General features: G+C 45.4%; 1 protein-coding gene across 1 annotated transcript in view; it reads right to left on the bottom strand.

Annotated features, from left to right (window-relative positions):
- Positions 1–20,206, bottom strand: part of FER1L6 (fer-1 like family member 6) — a gene marked incomplete at both ends in the record, with an annotated part of 157,764 nt that extends 137,558 nt beyond the window's left edge. The window contains one exon of the mRNA XM_079722359.1: positions 20,184–20,206. Coding sequence (XP_079578485.1) covers positions 20,184–20,206 — 23 coding nt within the window. The remainder of the gene's footprint in view (positions 1–20,183) is intronic.
- Positions 20,207–21,215: the final 1,009 nt, after the last annotated feature.

The following is a 21,215-nucleotide window of genomic DNA, read 5'->3' as shown; positions in this document are numbered from 1 at the left end:
ATATTCATAATTTGTGTGTGTATTTTATGTGTATATCTCATGCTTCTACAAAACGCTTCACTTTTTTTATTTTTTAATATAACAGAAATTTATTTTCTTATGCTTCTGGAGACTTGAAGTCCAAGATCAAGGTGATATCAGGGTTGATTTCCGGTGAGACCTCTCTTCCTGACTTGTTCTATGCCATTTTATTTTTTATTTTGTATTTTTTTATTGGAGTATAATTGCTTTACAATGGTGTGTTAGTTTCTGCTGTATGACAAAGTGAATCAGTTATACATATACACATATCCCCATATCTCTTCCCTCTTGCATCCTCCTCCCACCGTCCCTATCCCACCCCTCTAGGTGGTCACAAAGCACCGAGCTGATCTCCCTGTGTTATGTGGCTGCTTCCCACTACGCTTCACTTTTTAAAAGCGTAGATTTTCAGATCCAAAGTCCTGGCTTTAAGTATCAGCTCAGCCACCTGCTAATTATGTAACCTTGAGCAAATCCTTAACCTTTCTGCACCTCAGTTTGTTCATTTGTAAAATGGAGGATAAGTTGTGCCTCTCTTAGAGGGCTGTCATGAAGACCAAATGAGATAAAAGATACAACATTCTGTCTGTAAACCTTAAAGTGCTGTATCCTTCACATGTTAATTAAATGAAAAAATAGGATTGACATTCTATGAATGTCCCTTTGTGCTCTCCACACTATAGGCTCAGCCCACCAATCTAGCACTTGACCTCCTGAACTCTGTACTCCAGCCCAGGGGACAGCTCATCCCAAAGTCATCACACGTTTGTCAATGAACCTTATCTCACTCCAGGCCCTCCACTGAAGGTGACTTCTCCCATCTCTACTTGTCAACACCCACAACTTTCTTCTAGGCAAGTTCAACTATCTCCTTTTATGTGATGGGTTCTCCAGTTTTATAAGGAGGAAACAAATCACTCATTCCTTTGGATTCCACTGGCCCTTTGTCTTTATTTCTATTATAGCTTTTATTACATGGAATATCACAGTTACTTGAAAACTATCATTCTCCTTTGTTAGATGCTGAGCTTTTGAAAGCAATAACCATGCCTAGTTTATGTTTGTACCTTCAGTATCTAGCAGAGTGCCTGGCACATAGCAAGGCTCAATGACTGTTGAACACACGGACAGATAGATGGACAGATAGAACATACATAGAGAAAGGTCCCCATGACTTCACTGGAAGTTCTCTGCCTCTATTCAAAAATGTATCGTATCAGACAGAAAAGAGTTAAGGCCATCATCAGAGCAGAGCATAATCAGAGAAGAGAACAATCTCAAATGTCAGTTGCTAAGCCTTATCCTAACACTCACCTTGGAGCTGGGGAGAAAGAAGAAATTATTCATGCTAGTACCTGATAAACCATTTGTACTCTGTGAAATGGTGTATCACTTTTGGCTGTCACCCAGTCTTGGTCTCCATCCATTTCTGAAAATCACTCCCTTTTTGAATGTATCCTCTTTTTTCTTTCTCTTTATCATGTCTGAACATCTTTTATTGGTTGGTTCTTTCTCTACCACCAGTCCCTTAGGGGGTGATTCAACAAAATGATATGAAGCCTCTTTGTGGCCCAAGCACTGTGCTAGGCCCTGGTGTACAAAGATAAATCCAACAGGGTCCTTAGCCTTAGAGGCACTCATAGTACGGTTGGAAATGCAGATGCCTGCATTGTTGTAAGTACAGTACAAGCAGTGCTATCATGGGTAGGTACCAAGTGCTTCTGGAGAATGCAGGGAAGAATGACTTAAATGGGCCAAGAAGAGTCAAGGAAGGCATCCGGAAGAGGTGACACTCTAGTTTGGCCTTAAAAAAAGGACTAAGATCCAGGAAGTAGAGAAGAAATGAGTAAGAAGGTGAATGTGTATTGAACACCTACTAGGTGTCTGATTTCTTCACGTGTGATAATTCATTGAATGACTACAACAACCTTTAGAGGAGATTAGTCTCAGTTTCAAGAGGAGAAACTGACAGGGAGTGATTAGGCCATGCTATGGATTGAATGTCCAAATCCATATGTTGAAGCCCTATCCCCAGTGTGATGGTATTTGGAGGTGGGGCCTTTGGGAGGTAATCAGGTTTGGATAAGGTTATGGATATGGAGCCTGAGTGATGGGATTTTTGCCCTTATATGAGGATGAAGGGACCGGAGTTCTCTCTCTCTCTCTCTCTCTCTCTCTCTGTCTCGGTCACATGAGGACACAGTGAGAAGGCAGCTGTCTACAAGTCAGAAAGCAAGCCCTCATGGACAACAGGTCTTCCAGTGCCTTGTTCTTGGACTTTCCAGCTTTCGAAACTGTGAGAAATGAATGTTTATTGTTTAAACCATCCAGTCTACGGTATTATTGTTCTAGCAGCCTGAACTGACTGAGACAGGCCACTTGCCCAAGGTTGTGGTAAACAGTGAATACAAGCAGGGTTCAGACCGGGCAGGTCAGGCAAGGAGAACAGTATATACAGAGGCGCCTCCAGGAATCTGCACTGCACACCTAGACAAGGAGGAGGAGGGTCAGGGAGGTCCCCCTTCTTTAGCTGTGGCTCGTGGTCAATCTCTGTTTCAGTCCCTGTGACTGGTTCTCAGCTCTGTATTCCTCAGAGTAGCATCTCACGCCTGCATTCAATAGTATCCTTTCTGTAAACCAGACAAAACCTTCTCTTTTATTTACCATTTGCAAACCAGCGCTCCAAGCCCTTCTCTCTACTTTCATAATATAAGACCTTCCTTAAAGGTCTTTCCTGGAACTAACATATCCCAACAAGCCTCCAATCAAGAGATACAAAGTCAGATCTGAGAAAATAACCCCTCTGGCTGCAGTAGATGCCCTAATCCAGTGGGTGGTTTCTTCTATATCCGTCCGGTTTCTCTGTGATTCTAAAACAGGACAAGATACACCACATCATAAAAATCCACGCACTCTGCCTAATCTTCTGGAAATTCACAGCAACTCAGAGCTAGAAGGGCTCTTAAAAGTCATCCATCTCTTGATCTGATGTTTAAATTCCTTTACACCCAACCCCATTATCTTCAACTTACTATACTCCTTGAGTATCTCTGAGGATGAGGAATCCACCACCTTCCAACCACCCAGCTATTTCAGTCACAGTACTTTTCAAAGTATCTAGAGGTTCAGGTGTAACTTTGTTTGGATGTTGGACACTCAGTCGACAGGAAGCTCTAATGTTTCAGCATTCCACCTGAAGTTGTAGGAGGATAAACCAGAGGAAGTTTCTTCAGCAAAAGGCTGACAGTGGGACGGAGAGGGACAGTGAGCCTGGAGCAGCAGTGAGTGACAGGCTTGAAAGGGGCTTTTGTGAGCCTTGGGGTTGGCAGTGTTCCAAATGGCACTCGGCTCTGTTCGAGAAGGTCTCAGCCACGTAGCCTACGCTCAGGCAGGAGGTCCACGTGAGCCTTCAGCAATTCCGCTCTCCTGTCCACATTTAAAGCATCTCTTTTTTTTTTTTGCAGTACGCGGGCCTCTCACTGTTGTGGCCTCTCCCGTTGTGGAGCACAGGCTCTGGATGCCCAGGCTCAGCGGCCATGGCTCACGGGCCCAGCCGCTCTGCAGCATGTGGGATCCTCCCGGACCGGGGCACGAACCCGTGTCCCCTGCATCAGCAGGCGGACTCTCAACCACTGCGCCACCAGGGAAGCCCTTAAAGCATCTCTTTTTAAAGCATCTCTTTCCACACTGTCGGAGTTCAAGGAGGGAGGAGGGAGCAGCAAGTCTGAAGGCCTGGAGGCAAACGTGGATGTGGTGTTAAAAAGGGCCCCTCCGGGCTTCCCTGGTGGCGCAGTGGTTGAGAGTCCGCCTGCCGATGCAAGGGACACGGGTTCGTGACTTGGTCCGGGAAGATCCCACATGCTGCGGAGTGGCTGGGCCCGTGAGCCATGGCCGCTGAACCTGCGCTCCACAATAGGAGAGGCCACAACAGTGAGAGGCCGCGTACTGCAAAAAAAAAAAAAAAAAAAAAAAAAGTGCCCCTCCCTGCAAGCCCGGAGTAGAGTGAAGGAAAGGACAGGAGAGAGAAGGGGCCAGAGAGGTGGGCAGGAAGCAGATCACGCAGGAACTCAAGCCATGGGGAAGGGATTCCGATTTTGTCCTGAGAGCAATAGGAAGGCCACTTGATCTTCTCCTCTGGACAATCCCACACGATATTCACGCCTTGGACCACTCCCTCGTCCTCGTGACTGGGTACTCAGCCAGGTGAATCATTACTAAACTGCCAGTTATATTTTGCCAGTTGCTTCTCTGAGTAGATGGGCTCAGCAAGCCCCCCACCCCCCACCCAGTAGATCCTCTTTTAGGATGCATGGCTTGACCAGTGCCTCTTAGTTCTGTAGCTATAAGATCAGAGGTCTCAGGGGATGAGGCTGTTTTTTGTGTCTTGTTTTGGGGGGTTTTAATTTTGGCCACGCCATGTGGCATGCGAAATCTTAGTTCCCCAACCAGGGATCGAACCCTTGCCCCCTGTGGTGGAAGCGCGGAGTCCTAACCACAGGACCTCCAGGGAAGTCCCTCTTTTTTGTGTCTCGACCAACACTCTGCCTCCACATGCTCTTGTGTACTTAGATTTCAGAGGCTGCTTGGGAGGAACAGGCAAATCTGCATGGGACCTGGGGAGTTACCTGCGGGAAAGGGAGGGAGACCCTTTTGAGGTCCAATGTTATTAGAAATATTCTGAGGGTCTATGGTTGTCTCTGACTGAGGTTCACAGGCTGGAAAGGAAACAAAGAACCCCAGGGTGGTGGGGATTGTGAGACAGGGGTGTTCATCCTGAGGGTAAAAGGATCTAGATTGTTGACCGGGGCCCAATACCAAGACTAGAGAGTCATGGGGAAGGCCGGTGCTGGTCCAGGGCATGGCTGAGGCTGGAAGCCCCTCCGAACTCAATGGCCTTGGTCTGAAATGAGCAAGCATCCAAGTAAAAACCAGGGTGTTACAGCCTCAGGAAGCCTTGGGACGTCCTTTACCAAAGAAGGACTCCTTTTCAATAGGGATACAATTCAGAGTGATGGGAGTAAAATCTGTGACTGTGAATAGACTGATCTTACCTCTTTAATATTTAAAAGCAAAACTGCACTTTATGCTTCCAGGGAAACTTAAGAGTAGGAAGGCAAAGCTGACCACTCTTCTAACTTGCTTAAGCAATGACTTTGAATGATAAAAGACAATGTGACTTATTTGTAACCTAAGCTGGTAAAGCAGGTCATCCCCTCCTGAATCACTTGTGTGTATGTCTTTCCACCTCATTAGGCAATGTGTGGGGTGCATGTGAGTGCTATGCATACCTATGTAGTAGGTACGCAAGAGGTATTTGTTTGATAAAATAAATAAAACTCTCAGCTGTCAAGCCAGCCCTTGCCTCATAGCCTGGAGTGATGAGGAGCCCCCTATCTCGCCTCTCACTTTCTGAGATGGCCCACACTCTTGTCTGAGGAGTGTCTTTCTCTCTAAATAAGTCCACTTCTTACCTATCACTTTGTCTCTCACTAAATTCTTTCTGAGATGAGACATCAAGGACCTCAAATTCACCGGGAACGCTCCCTCATCCCTTCAATCTGAGGGGTTCCATTTCTATCTGTTTTATATATTAAGTTGTAAAGTTTGAAAACCACTCATCAAGACTAACCTACTCGTTTGGCCAGTAGGGAAACTGAGACCCAGAAAGAAACTAGGAACCAAATCAAGATCATATACCTGTTTATTGAAACTGCTGGGACTTCTGGGTGCCCATTTATCCTGTGTTCACCCCCCAGAAATGCTAAAGACCTCAGCAAGCATGGACCTCCACAGCCCTCCCTCTCCAAATCCAGGCCGGGGGAACTCTGATAACAGACACACCTCGAATCCCGTTCATTCAAAAATGGACTTTTTCCTTCCATAGAGCTCTACTTCAGAACCCCTGTGCATTACAGAAAATGCTCCAAGGGGTTAAATATGATAATCTAATCACTTTCCTCTGGATAGTTAAAAAAGCCAAATGAAAGAAATTTCACAACTGTTAAAAGCAAAAGCAACTTGCTCAAAGTCACCCAGCTACAAATCGGCCAAGCTGGGGACAGAGCCCGGTCTCCTCAAAGCCAGCTGAATGCTCTTCCTCCTAGACCATGCTGGGATGGAAAATTTGTTCTATATAGTCATCCATTTTATTATTTAGTATCATTATTTAAAGTGCTCTGGGGCATTCAATAACTGCTGTTCATTAAGCATGTAGGATAAGCAAGGCATTGGCTTAAGGTCCTGCATACATTTTTTTTCATCTAATCATCCCAATAACCATCTGATGGAAAGGTTCAAGCTCTTTTACAAATGGGAAAATTAAAGCCTAGGAGGTTAAGTAACCTGCCTAAGATCCCACAGCTCTAAGCTGCAACAAAACTCTATCCAACCTCCACTCCATACCACCTCCCAAATACCAATCAGAGCCACAATTTTTCAAGCACCTAACCAGAGTCAGGTACTGGGCAATCCTCACTTCCCAGATGGTAAACACCACAGTTCAGAAAGGTTTGGAAACTTGACTACAGCCACACAGCGTCCGTTGCTGAAGCCCAGCCTCTTTGCACTCTGCAACCTCACTCATCATGACCCAGGTCTCTAAGAACAAACAGAAGAGCAGCATCCCCAAGGGCTCCCAGCAGCCTAGACAGCAACAGAGTCCAGCTCAGTAATAAGACAAAGAGCAACCAGTCTCACCTTGACCAGTGAAGGCTCCTGACCTTGTCCAGAAATACTCACGACAACTAACTTCTTGGCCTCAAGGCAGGTCAGCAGGGTAGGAGGTGCAGCATCCAGCACTGGTCTTTGGGAGGAGAAAGTCTCCCCTCTAGAATGGAGAGGGTCTCAGGCACAAGGCTGTCTCCTCCAGAGGGCCAGGTGTCTCCCAGGAAATGCCCTTTCTGCTGTGTCTGCCCGGCAGCTCCCTATCTCTGTTTGAAATCCAGAGCCCAAGACTGATCTGCAAACACAGCAGCTCAGAGCAGATCCTGAGAGGAGGGGCCTCCAGGGTGTTTTATTCCAACTCAGGTAGCCACAGGTAGGTCAAGGCGCAAAGAAACCCCAGCTCCAGACAGTGCCAAAGCCCTGGATACTTTCTAGCCACCATCCAGCCATCAAAGGTGGATTTTTAATTATTTTCACCATCCCCTGCTCATTTGCAATAATGAATATGTTTTCACTTTACTTGGGGCCAGTTCTACATACTTTTACAAGTATTACCCTATTTAAGTCCCACAACAGCCCTCAGAGGTAGGCACTATCATTGTGCCCAATGTACAGATGGTGAAACTGAGCCACAGAGGGGCTGGTAAGTGCTGGGATTTGAACCAAGGCCACCTGCCCTCAGAGCCTGTGCTCTCAGGCCCTCCAGCCTGCTCTCTGTGGCATTTCATTGGGACTTGTAGTCTGAGGTTATTTCAAAGACGTCAAGTTTAGAAAGGAGACAAATAAAAAGAAGGCTTTTTGGTGGATCAGATGCTTCAGAAGTCATTGCCTGGAGTGGGTTGAATGGTGGCTGCCCAAAATATACACATTCTGAAAACTGTGAATGTGCCCTTATTTGCAAAAAAGAGTCTTTGCAAATGTAATTAAGTTAAAGATCTCAGATGAGATCATTCTGGATTACATGAGGGGGTGTTAAACCCAAAGACAAGTGTTCTTACAAGAAACAGAAAAGAAGACACACAGAGAAGGCCATGTGAAGACAGAGGCAGAGGTCAGAATGATGTGACCACAAGCCAAGAAATGCCTGGAGCCACCAGAAGCTGGAAGAGGCAAGGAAGGATTGTCTCCCAGAGCCTTCAGAGGGAGCATAGTCCTCTCAGCACCTTGGTTTCAGACTTCTGGCCTCCAGAACTGGGAGAGGATACATTTCTGTTGTTCTAAGCCTCCCAGTTTGTGGTCATTTGTATGGCAGCACCAAGGAACTGATCCACTGCCCTTTGTTACTTCCTCTTGCACTTTTTTTTAAAATTAATTAATTTTGGCTGTGTTGGGTCTTCGTTGCTGCGTGCGGGCTTTCTCTAGTTGCGGCGAGCAGGGGCTACTCTTCATTGAGGTGCGCGGGCTTCTCATTGCAGTGGCTTTTCTTGCTGCGGAGCACAGGCTCTAGGTGCGTGGGCTTCAGTAGTTGTGGCACGCGGGCTCAGTAGTTGTGACTTGCGGGCTTAGTTGCTCCGCGGCATGTGGGATCTTCCCGGACCAGGGATCGAACCCGTGTCCCCTGCATTGGCAGGTGGATTCTTAACCGCTGCGCCACCAGGGAAGTCCTCCTCTTGCACTTCTTAATGGCACCACAGGAAAGGAAAGAAAGTGGGTGCACTCCACTGAGCCCTTCATGGGGAAGAATGGGAAGTGGACGCCTGTGGGCCAGGCAGTGGTGTAAGAGCCTCCAAGGGGCAGGACAGCAAGGCAGGAAGGCAGTGGGGTGGAGATAAGGCTTTGCAAGTGAGGACTGAGCAGGTTACAGAGTAGCTCACAAGGCAGCCTCGTTCAGCATCCGCAACTGAGTCCTCATTGTCTCCAGAGAAATGGGCCTTGGCTCAGGGGTTCACAGATGGGGCACAGGCTTCCTGAAGCATCCCACCTCCCGTTTTTGGTCATCGTAGATTTGACCCCAATCAGAAGCAAAGATGTCAGAGATTACTGGGCCCCAACCTTACACGTTACAAAAGGGGAAAATGATGACTAAAAAGGTGATGTGGTCTGAGGTCACATAGCCAATCATGGAACCGTCAGAGCTGGAACCTTGTCTCCTGATTCCTGAGCCGTTCAAGGGAACCAAACCTCCTCCCCTTGTCTGATCTGATCTTCACAAAAGAAGATCCTGTGGCAACTCTTTTCTGAGCTCAACAGCCCCAGGAGGCCCCAGGTGTTCTCTAGCTAAAGCTCAAATCCCTCCTCCTAGGATTTAAGTTTATTTCTCCTGTTTGCAGAATGACAGCCTTACCATGTGGCTGCTATGTCTGGCTCAGATACAAGTACACATCATAACAACAGAAGTCATCTGGATGCACAGTACACATTCAATCATAAATGTCTGCTGATTGCTCATCATAGGGAAAAGCCAAATGCACAACCCCGCAGCCTTATTTCTCTGCTCCGACCACACCACCTTCCTTCAGCAATGTGACTGGCATGTGCCCTTCCCTCAGGGCCTTTGCACATGCTCTCCTCTGTGCCTAGAATCCATATGCCCTCCCACACCTCTTTGCCCCATTAACTCCATCCCATCCCTTAGAAAGATGTCACTTAACATCACAAGGACACTGTTGTGTATAAAATTGATGACTAATAAGAACCTGCTGTATAAAATAAAATAAAATAAAAAACATCACAAGGCCTTCCTTGAAGCTCCCCCACCCCCGCCCCCTCCCACAGGCTCAGCAGGTCCTCACATTCCCTGTGCTTTTTCTTTTCATCACTTATCATAGTTTGTCATTTTATTTTTACATGATTTTTTTCACGAGCGTCCATTAGACCAAAAGTTCCATTAGAGTAGGAACTCTCTCTAGTTGATTCACCACTGTCTTCCCTGCACCCAGCAGTAATTGTGCATCCTGCACAAACATTAATTGAACAAAATGCTGAGCTGGTGCAAAGAAATGGACAAAGAAGGAATAGACAAAACCGCCACCTCTCAGGAAAGTAGAACCAAGTAGATGAGCGACAGTCAACTCTTTAAGAAATTACCCAGTCACACATCATCCCTGCTACTCCGCTTACCCTCTTTCCTGTGCTTGCCCCTGAACCATTTTAGCCCCAACTGATACTTCTCCAAAAGGGGGAAAGGATGAGTTGGTAAAACTCAAAGGGGCCAATAGGGTAACTGATATACAGCTCTGGAAAATGAACTTCAGAGGAGTGTTGCTGTACAATTATCTAGAATGCAGATTGGGAATTGTCTTAACAATTCAGTTAGCTTCAGAATTATTTTAGAAATTCTCAAAAGAGAGACTATATTGCAAAGCAAGAAGGTTATGAAACTCTCCTCCAACCTTCTGCACTCTGGGAAGAGTAATAACCCTTTGCACGAAACTGCTATGTCCATTCCAGATACAAGTGCAGATCACATCAGCAGAAATCATCCTCCACCCTCCCCCCTGCTTTGCCTCCTGCCATGTGGCCTCTGCCAGAGGGAATAAATTTCAGCGTCTACAATCTTTATCCCACATACCGTCTTAGTCATGGAGTGTTTCTTTGGAAAACTCACGACAGTTGTTATCATGATTCAACAAACACTTAGTCATTACCTATTAGATGCCCAGCACTGCAGTGGGCCTGTGGGAAGTTCAGAGCAATGAGAGAAAAGACAGTGTGATGTGGTCAAGGGGCACGATGGCTTTCTAGCTGCTAATACACTTTAAAAGGCTTCAGTCACTCCATCATAATATTCGTTCCTATTTCTAGAATGCTTTGTAGATTACAAAGAACTTTCATGTACCCCTATGTGTCACGGCAGCTATGTGACATAGAAAGGTTTCCCTGCTACTTGGTAGATTAACCATTTAGGTTCCAGAACCTGGAATGACTTACTCAAGTCTGCATGGCTAGAAAAGGGCCAAAGCTAGAAATTGTGGCAGTCATGAAAAAGTGCCACTCAGGGCTTCCCTAGTGGCGCAGTGGTTGGGAGTCCGCTTGCCGATGCAGGGGACACGGGTTCGTGCCCCAGTCCGGGAGGATCCCACGTGCAGCGGAGCGGCTGGGCCCGTGAGCCATGGCCACTGAGCCTGCGCATCTGGAGCCTGTGCTCCGCAACAGGAGAGGCCACGGCAGTGAGAGGCCCGCGTACCGCAAAAAAAAAAGAAAAGTGCCACTCGGATCTCTGGCTGCACGAAGCATAGTTGACTGACCGCTCCAGCTCCTATAACTCTCGATTCACTACTGTGTCACACGAGACCATGCTGCCCATGGGCTGCTCCCAACAAATGACTAACCACAGCAAGTGAACTAATCCTGCAAGACATGGGACACCTCTCACGGATAACTTAGGCCACAAGGCTCCCTCTTGACCTGGAGGAAACTGTTTTAGAAGAATCTTCCTACCCAGTTTCCCTTCCTTCCTGCTCTCCATCACGGGTCAGATTCGCATCGTGGTCTGAAGACTCTCTGCTTTCTCCTACTCCTTCCTCTTTGTCCTTCCCACGTGTTTCCCCAAATAAATCTTGAGCACGTCAATCCCATCTTGGAATCTGCTCTTTGGAGGTACCACCCCAACAGAACTCTAAATTCAGACTTTATCATTCACAAGTGGACCTTCCACAAATAAAGAGATTCCATTTTGAAATATATTTGGAAAATGCTGGAGTTACCCCCTTTTACAGGGCTTCTTAGATTCAACAGTATGCTTACATGAAATAAGACTCCTCAAAAGCATGAAAGTACCACAGAATCGAGTGGCTCCCAACCTGATTTGACAGCAAAACTTTTTAATTCAGTTCCCCTGAATTGGAGACGGGCAGACTGGAACGCAGATCACAATCTGAGAAATCCTGCTAACAAGTAGACACCCTCCAACAAGTGGACACCTATCCTTTCCTCAGCCTTGCTAAAAAACCTCAGAAGGATGGTTTGATATTCCCTTCTCTTGCTATACCCAAATGGATGTGCAATAATACTGCCAAAAGCAGACTGAAAAAGCAAGGGACCCAGGCAACCCTCAATGTCATCTTCCCTGGAAGAATAGGAAATTAATTATCCTTTACATTAAAGCTTTGCTCCTATTTTTAGCAAATGGTTTGATTTTGATTATTTAAAATAGGTGTCATCTTTAAGAGACAGGTGAGGGGCTTCCCTGGTGGCGCAGTGGTTGAGAGTCCGCCTGCCGATGCAGGGGACGTGGGTTTGTGCCCCGGTCTGGGAAGATCCCACATGCCGTGGGGTGGCTGGGCCCGTGAGCCATGGCCACTGAGCCTGCATGTCCGGAGCCTGTGCTCTGCAACGGGAGAGGCCACAGCAGTGAGAGGCCTGCGTACCGCAAAAAAAAAAAAAAAAAAAAAAGAGACAGGTGAACTGAATAAGATAGGAAACGTAAACAGTGGATTCTAAATCGTCTATAGGTCTAATACTGGACCTATTATTATGGGCATTACTCTGTTGTTTTAATTGATATTAAAATGTTTCTACTCAATGTTGAAAGTCAGTGGTTGTACCTAACTCTCCTTCAAGATTCAACAATTGAATGAAAAGAGAATAAATCCACTGATACAAATTGGGCTACAGCTTTTCTGTAAACTTCCCAGAGATGCAGAAGCTAAGCACATCTGAAGCTTAGTGGGAAAAGGCATTTCTATGTACCAAGGAGGCGTTCCCTGTGTAAACAGTTAGGTGAGAGTCATCTGAAAGGGCAAACTAGGGTCACTTAAGGGACAAGAGACCTAAAATGAGTCTACATGGGATTCAGTTTTCTTGAATTCCACTGGTGTTCCTTCTTCTCCCTCCCTGAGATGTACAGTAATGGAAAGATGTTCTTGGCAAGAAGGAAAGGGGAAACCAGCTAATTGCTTTTGATCACCCACCAAGGAAATGAGAAATAGCAGCAGGATTCCAAAAGCGATGAGTCAGCAGAAGTCCCCTGGTGGAGAAGGAGAAGAGAGGAAGTAGTTCACGGTAGCGCCGATCAGTCAAAGCAGACAGAGTAGCTGAGTCTGCATAATGATGGAGCAATAAAGAGCCAAAGGAAGCCTGATGTCTAGGGGCTGACATGAACTCTGAACAGCATACCAGTTCCTGAGCAATGCTTCCGTCCCTAAGAGGGGGGGTTTTGCCTACGTTTCTGCTAGTCCACAAGGCTGCCTGCTGGAATCAATTCCACATGTAATAATAATGATAATGGTAATAATAATAATAATGGCAATTATAATGTGAGCATTAATGATATGCCAGGAACTGTGGCAAACACTTTTATATTCTTAGCTCATTTCATCCTCAAAACGACTCTGTAAAGTATCTACTATTGTTCCCTAGTTTACAGATAAGGAAACAGATACCCAGAGAGCTTAAGTTGATTTGCCCAGGATCAACCATCCTGCAGGTAGCAGAGCCAATTCTTGTCTCTGACACTTTTGCTCTTAACTTCCACACTTCACTGCTTCACTATCCCATATTCAACGTATCCATAGGACAAGTTGCGTTATTGGAGGTAACTTACATGTTATTTTGTTCTGTGCAACAACAACAACAAAAAACCCAAATCACACTTATACAGCACAGCACAGGGGAATCATCACCAAAACCATCTACAGGGAAAGTCTCTTTCTGTAAAGTACTATCATGTTGTAAAAGATCCAGGAGAAACAGGCAATCCTCTTTCTACTATTGTTGTACAATGAAAAGGGGATGACTTTGATTTCATGTAACTGTAAACTTCTGATAGATTGAAAGTGCATTTGAGAACGGTTACCACCACCCTTGATTTCTTCCCAAGTGTCCTGAAAGCTGTTAAAGGACAGAGACAAGATCTATTTCACTTTTGTTGCCCTCAGCATCCCATCCAGTGTAGGCATCCAATTAATGTTATACAGAAGGTTTTGAAGCTCTGATAGATTATCTATGTCTGCACCCCACAGCCTCTCCCAGACAACAGTGACTTTCCCATGACCCATTTCTAGAGCTTCAGTGATCAGTTAAGTCCAGTCCAGAACGTGCTGTTTTTTTTGCCAAAGTTCTGGGATGTGTTTGCCAGCGCTGAAGTTGGGAAAAGATTTTCACCTTCCTGCTTTTTCTAACACTTTAATCATAAGAGGTTAGATATAACCTGGAAAGTCTTATTCCAGAGAGTAAGGAAATGCTCAAATACCTGTGGGGACATGTCGAAAGGACACAGGAGCCAACCTGAAGGGGCTCCCTCTGGCAAAATATGGAACAATTTGAGTATCAAAATCAATAACAAAAGGAAGGGATTATAACACATTAAATAATAATCCAAAAACCCATATTGATACTGAAAAGGGGGAAGTGTTGGGAGAGGAAGAGAGAGGGGAAACCTCTTTTTATACTCAGAGGTAATAAAGGAAAATAAGATTTTAGACCACCATTTTACCATCCCTAGAGTAATTGCTAATTATCACTAAGAATCATCAGTGGAGGCTAAAACCTGTCCCTGTATCCCCTAAAATCATTGCTTATTCCCCAGCCGTATGTGCCTTGTGTCTGTAACTGGGAAACAGTTCACTACCCTCCTCTTCACAACTGCCCATACTTAGTGTGTTAAGTCCCTGGTCTGCTGGGATTATAAGAATCTCCAAGGGGAGACAGAGACAGTAATATTTGATAGCACACAATGAATTGTTGAGGAGGCCATTTGAAATTTGCGGATGGAAAGAAGCTTCCCAGGTTCTGTTCAATTTCATCCTTGAAAAAAAGTCTCTGCAGCTCCCCAGACAGGCCTTTTCTATGGTGGCCTCTCACAGTGGGTTTGACAGTTGGCAAAAGGATTTGTAAGGGGTTCTTAACTGGAATCCTGCTCTACAAACTGCCTTTTGTCCTTGTAACCCAAGAAGATTTACTTTCTCATCCAGGTGTGTACACAGCAAGGGAATGCTAATGGAACCAAGAGAAGTCCAGACACGCCAACTGCAAGTCAGACCTTCAGCAAACACCCCTCCTCGATCACATGAAGAGGAAGTGGATGAAAAGGGAGCTGATTCTTGGGAATGATTTCCTACAAGCCTCTTTCTTAGGAAGGAGGCCAGGCTGGGATAAAACTCACCCAGTGACCCTGCAAAGTTTTGGTGAGGCTTTTGGTACACAAGACTGGTTATACAGGAGGGCAGACTGCCAGGAGGTTCATGAACCCCCAGATTCAGAAATGCCCATTAACAAATCACTTTCCTCATAGGACTTAAGAAAAGATGTAAAAAATGCCAGCAAGGTCTCCGGAGCCTCAGTGGGAGTGACCAGCAGGGCGAGAACAACAGAACCACAGCGGGCTGGGGGCCAGGTGTTGGCCTTGCTCAGCCACAAGCTGAGAAACGTTTCCCACACCAGCCTCCAGGAGGAAGCCCAATCCACGCCTCCTCACAAAGGCAGATTGAGACAGGACCTCCCGTCTCGGTCTTTGGAGGCCCTTCTCAAATTGCTAAAACCAAGACTAATAAGAATGGCACCTGGGCTTCCCTGGTGGCGCAGTGGTTGAGAGTCCGCCTGCCGATGCAGGGAACATGGGTTCGTGCCCCGGTCCGGGAAGATCCCACATGCCGCGGAGCGGCTGGGCCCGTGAGCCATGGCCGCTGAGCCTGCACATCCGGAGCCTGTGCTCCGCAACGGAAGAGGCCACAACAGTGAGAGGCCCGCGTACTGGAAAAAAAAAAAAAAAAAAAAAAGTAGTCAAACTCAGAATGGTGGTTATCATGGTGGGGGGAGGGGGAAATGGGGAGCTGGTGTTTAATGGTACAGAGTTTGTTTCAAAAGACGAAAGAGTTCTGGAGGTCTGTTGCACAACAATGTGCATATACTTAACACCAGTGAACACTCTTAAGAACGGTTACGATGGTAAATCTTATACTATGCTTTTTCTGTCACAATTTTTAAATTTTTTTAATTTTTAAGAGTACAGTCCCTTAGTGGCAGACACCTAGCCTGATCTTTTGTCTCCAATACCTAGAAGAGTACCTGGCATTTGAGTTTGTTGAATGAGTAAATGAGTGAATATTACCTTGCCCAAAACTTTACTATGAAATCACGAAGTCCCAGAGTATGAAGAAACCCCAAAGGTCAATCAGTGTATCTTCCTGTACAGAGCTTGAATATCCTCTACCCAACAGCAGCCCTGCTACGAGATGGCCCAGACTCGCTGTGAATGAGGCGCCATGCCACCACCTCTCCTCCCAACTCTGGGAGCCACAGAATCAGTCTAGTCTTCGTTCTCCATGACAGCACAGCATTACTCTCAGAATCCCCAGTTTTGGTGTGGACTACAACCCCCAGGGGCTAGACAGTGTGGCCACCAATTTACAGGAAGCAGCAGAGTCACAGAAGGGTGCAAGGACTGGCCAGAGCACATCCACTCTGAGTTGCAACTCTTGTTGGCCACCATGCGTCCCCCACAGATTGACAACCCCCAGATGCCCTGGCCTTGTCCCATGCCTGGCACTGAAGGGGTGCTCACAAAGTATTTGTTGAACCAAAAAGAATCTATTCCTCCCTCTGCCTTTAAGCAGGGCTCTCTAAGAGGTAGCCTCAGAGATGAAGGTCCAGCTATTTTTAAAGACTCTGAAGCGAGGTCACTTCTCCCACTTTCTCTGAAACTGCTTCCAACACTCAGTGACCATTTCACCTAAAAGCATTCACTCTTCAGCTATCTACTAAACACTTTCTGCACTGTTCTATGATTGTGCCATGAGTTTTAAGTCCCATCACCCCAGCTAAGCCTCAAGCTTCCACAACTTCTCTTGTCCCATAATAGCCACTGATACCAATACGAATTAAATTTTAAAAACCTTTGACCTCAGCCAGATTTTCACTTCTAGAAATTTATCCTGATGAGGTGATCGTACAACTTTACAAATGGGCAAAGTTGAATACCCAAGGATGTTTATTATGGAATGATTACATTAGCCAAAAATGGGAAATAACTCAAATAACTCAGCTAGGGACTAATTAAATAAATGTATTTTGTATATACTGTGGAATACCATGTAGTCATTGACAATGGCAGTGCAATATGTATTTATTGAATTGAAAAAGAACCACCATACAAGACCTAAGCACATACTTGATTAGTTCAAGGAGAAAATGCAAGAAAGGAATTCAACTCTCACAGAATCCTGGCATGATGTAATGAAAGAAACCATAAAAATCTCAGTGCTTTTAATTATTAAACACTTCTTTTCAATCACCCACCAGATAATAGAATTTTCAGTGTATGTTGATAATATTCAGAGGAAAAGTAGGTTACAGAACAGCATGTGTAATACAATGTAGTCTATGTTTTTAAAAATGTATATAACCATAGAAAGATGCCTAAAGAAATTTTCATCAAAAAAGATGAGTATTGGGCCTCCCTGGTGGCGCGGTGGTTGAGAGTCCGCTTGCCGATGCAGGGGATATGGGTTCGTGCCCCGGTCCGGGAGGATCCCATATGCCGCGGAGCGGCTGGGCCCGTGGGCCGTGGCCGCTGGGCCTGCGCGTCCGGAGCCTGTGCTCCGCAGCGGGAGAGGCCACGGCAGTGAGAGGCCCGCGTACCACAAAAAAAAAAAAAAAGATGAGTATTAATCTCTGGGAGTAGGATTTGGGTTAATTTTACTTTCATCTTTATACATTTTTCTGTGTTGTTTTACATTTTAATAAAGGCTGTGTATTATGTTTACAATCAGCAAAACTTGTAAAGCTCTTTTCATTTTGGAAAAAAAAAATAGTATCTGGAACAAGAAGCCTCTTACCAAATACTAGTTAAATGGAAAGTGACTCATAGTCCTTCCGGCACCAGCAGGATTATACAAATGGCCTGAATAAATAAAGAGCTGGAGGGCCTTCCTGATGTTATATTGCACCAAAATGCCCTAGTCCGTTCCCTGAGTAAACACCACAGTAGTAATGCTGCTATTGATGTGGCGAGGACCCCAGCATCAGTGAAATCCTGCACAGTTTTGAAAGGCTTTTGCCTTCAATGTCTCATTTGACCTTCAAAACTAGATTTGTGACTATTCCCCAAACTAAATTCCCTAAATGTCTGTCCAGCCACTGCTAGGCAACATTTCCAGGCTGGCGATGGCACAGTTGCTTGTTGGTTGGACAAATGGGTGGATGGATGGATGGATGGATGGATGGATACTAAAGGAGTGAATTCTTTTCCCTCTTTGACAGACAAGAAAACAGAGAAGCAGAAGTGAAGCAACATGCCTAGGGTGATACAGTTAGTAAATGATTAACTCAGGGGTTGGAATCATTCTTGTATATGGTTTCTTAATCAGCCCTCTTTTATCAAAATGCACCCACCAGATCTGTTTTCTTTGGGAGGAAACTCTTCACTATCACTGACAGACATATACTTGATAATCAGGGGTGATAGTCAAAATATCGGTGGCATGGGTATTGACCTGTCACAATGACACTGGTTCCTGAAGACCTCCTGCCATGTCAGGCATTACCCATTGATTGCTGGATGTAGGTGGCCCTGGGTGTCAGAAGGACATTCAGTGGGCTCAAGACAGGAGCCCACTCAGCCACTGGTGTGGAGCTAGTCAGCCACTGGTGTGGAACAATTTCATTATTTTACCAATGAATGCAGCCATACAAGCACATAACAGTTGGATAGAAGCCCTGCCCAAAACCCTCCGCAACACTGAAGTGTTGGTCCCCACGTGAGAAGTTCTGCTCTCTCTCCACTCACAGCACAGACCTTACCACAGGCACTATTTATAATGCCACTTAAAACCTTCACCCTGACACATCCAATCTGCATGCATAAATGAAATCGAATGCCATTAACCTCTCCTGAAAATTATCCTGAGCCTGACCATGCCAGGGGATAAGGGCAGGCACTGGGAGGGAAAGAATGATTACAATGTGGGAGAGGATGAGCTAAAATCTCAAAAAATACAAGACAGCAGCACAGAAGACCAGTCCTCACCATGAACCCAGTTCTCCCTGGACACACACGTGCTGTGTAAGTGCAGCTTTGTTCTAGGCACCAGGTAAGATTCTGGAAGACAGACTGTCCCTGACCTCAATCTGTTCAGAGTCCAGGAAGGCAGCAAGAGAGACATTGGAAGTAGCTGTTGTATAAATGGAAAGTTTAGAGAGGATAAGAGCACTATGGGGTTTCAGAGGAGAGAGTTTCTTTCCACCAGAGGAAATCTAGGAAGGCTGCCTGAGGAAGGTGGCCTTGACCCAAGTCTTCTTTAGAAACAGTGGCAGTTACGCTTGGGAAGGAAGGAAAATGTGCCATCAGAGATTAACACAAGCCAGTCTGGAAGCAAACATCATTGTCCAAGCATTTACCAGCAAAATACACAGAATGGACATCATATATACTTAACTGAGCTTGTCATTCCCAAAGACATCATGCTTTCTTGCCTCCCAGCCTTTACTTGTGCTGTGCCTTCTACCTGGAATATTCTCTCTCACCTTTACCTCCACTACCACATTCAAGAATGTTGTTTACCATTCACCTTCCACTTCTCAGCTTAGATGCCCTTTTTCCAAGAAGCCTTCCTTGATCCTCCAAAATGGATGAAATTTCTCTTCCCACCCGGGCGTCTACCCCTATCATAATCTCACAACACCCAAATCATAGTCATCTATTTTGTTATTCATCAATATCACTTGTCTGTAAGTGCTTTGAGAGAAGAATCTGGGTGATCCATTTTTGTGGACCCAGTGCCTGGTAAGGTGCTGTACTCATAGCAGATATATTTAATAAATGATTGAGTTTTCAAAAATGATTCAGGAGCCCAATCATGTACTGTTACCCCAATCCCGTCCCCAAGCAGAGCTGAGGGCTGCCTGTGTAATTATACCAAGTTGCTTTGTAGATGAAAAGATACAAATGTCCTTAGATCCCTTTTAACCAGCCTCAAGCAAAATGAAGAGCCAAGTCGTGTGTTCTGAACACACGACTATCTCCCCCAAGGCCCTTGTGGCCACAGGGGTGCAGACTGAGCCCCAGCAAAGCTCCCCTGGAAAGTCCAAAAATGAGACCATAGGACTAAAAAGACACCACCTCTTATTCACGAACTGAGAGAAGAGATTTTGAGGCAGGAGGAGAAGGCCAGCGGGAGAAAAGAAACCACAGGCTTAAGGTGGCTTTACAGGATAGTGAAATTACATAAGGAAAGGTCCTGCTTTCCGAAAATAACAGCATTTAATATTAACCCTTTGTAGTCCAGTTGAAAAAATTAAAGGAAATTTTTTAATGTTCAAAATGTTAACAATGGTTATCTCCAGTGATACTGTGAGTGATTTTTAAAACCCTCATGACTTCTATATTTTCAGATTTTCTACAGTGAAAATTATATATTTTCTCATCAGATGGGAAAAATGTGTCCTTGAAGTGCATTATCAGGCCCCAATGTCCCACCTGGCCCGTGACCTTTGCCTCCTAAGCCTTAAGTCTTAGCTAACCTTTAAGGGTTTTTTGAAGAGAAACCCTCACCCCCAGCTCCCAGCCCTTTGGCTCTGGCCACACCCAGAAGTCTTCACTTTAGGAGAAGGAAATATGTTACTTGGCTTTGGATGGTTTCTCCATTCTTCCTCTTCTTGGTGGCTCCTCTGGGCGAGGAATTGGCAAAGTCCTGGTGTCTGGCTTTATCCAGCTCCTGGGCACAGGTTTCTAAGTTTCAGAGTCATCTGGTGGGTGAGACTATTGGGGGTGTGGCTGAATCAACACTCATTGATACGCATGGCTGTTCTTGAGCATCATGTTACCCAGTATAATCAAAGGTGCAAAAGGAAACTGTCCCACGAAGAGCGGACCCATCTGTCAGGCTTCTTAACCACTCCCACCCATTGGCATGTGTCTTCAACGACAGAATCAATGACAGAATCAAAAGCTAAATGCCTTCAAGCCTCAAACTCGTATTCTTCTAAGAATTATGTGATAAGACCACCTCATCTCAAGGAAAACATGCTATTAAGATCACTCAGGGGGACTTCCCTGGTGACGCAGTGGATAAGACTCCACACTCCCAATGCAGGAGGCCCAGGTTTGATCCCTGGTCAGGGAACTAGATCCCACATGCATGCCACAACTAAGAGTTTACATGTCACAACTAAGGAGCCCGCCTGCTGAAACTAAGACCTGGTGCAACCAAATAAATGAATGAATGAATGAATAAATATATATATATATATATATATATATATATATATATATATATATATATTTTTTTTTTTTTAAAGATCACTCAGGGAACTCTCTGGAGGCCCAGAAGTTAGGACTCTGTGCTCTCACTGCTGAGGGCCTGGGTTCGATCCCTGGTCAGAGAACTAAAATCCCATAAGCTGTGTAGCAAGGCCAAAAAAAAAAAAAAAAAAAAAGATCACTCAGTTCTTCTAGAAAAGGGCTATTTCTTCAGTGATGAAATATTTTATTATCTACACTGACCAACATGGTAGCCACTAACCCATGTGACTATTGAGCATTTGAAGTGTGGCTAGTGCAACTGAATACATTTTTAAAAATTAATTTAGGGACTTCCCTGGTGGTACAGTGGTTAAGAATCCACCTGCCAATTCAGGGGACACGGGTTTGAGCC

Source organism: Hyperoodon ampullatus (genome assembly GCF_949752795.1).
Source record: "Hyperoodon ampullatus genome assembly, chromosome: 17".
Taxonomy (NCBI): domain Eukaryota; kingdom Metazoa; phylum Chordata; class Mammalia; order Artiodactyla; family Ziphiidae; genus Hyperoodon; species Hyperoodon ampullatus.
The sequence above is the reverse complement of the archived record's forward strand: the minus strand, read 5'-3'. Positions and strand labels throughout refer to the sequence as shown.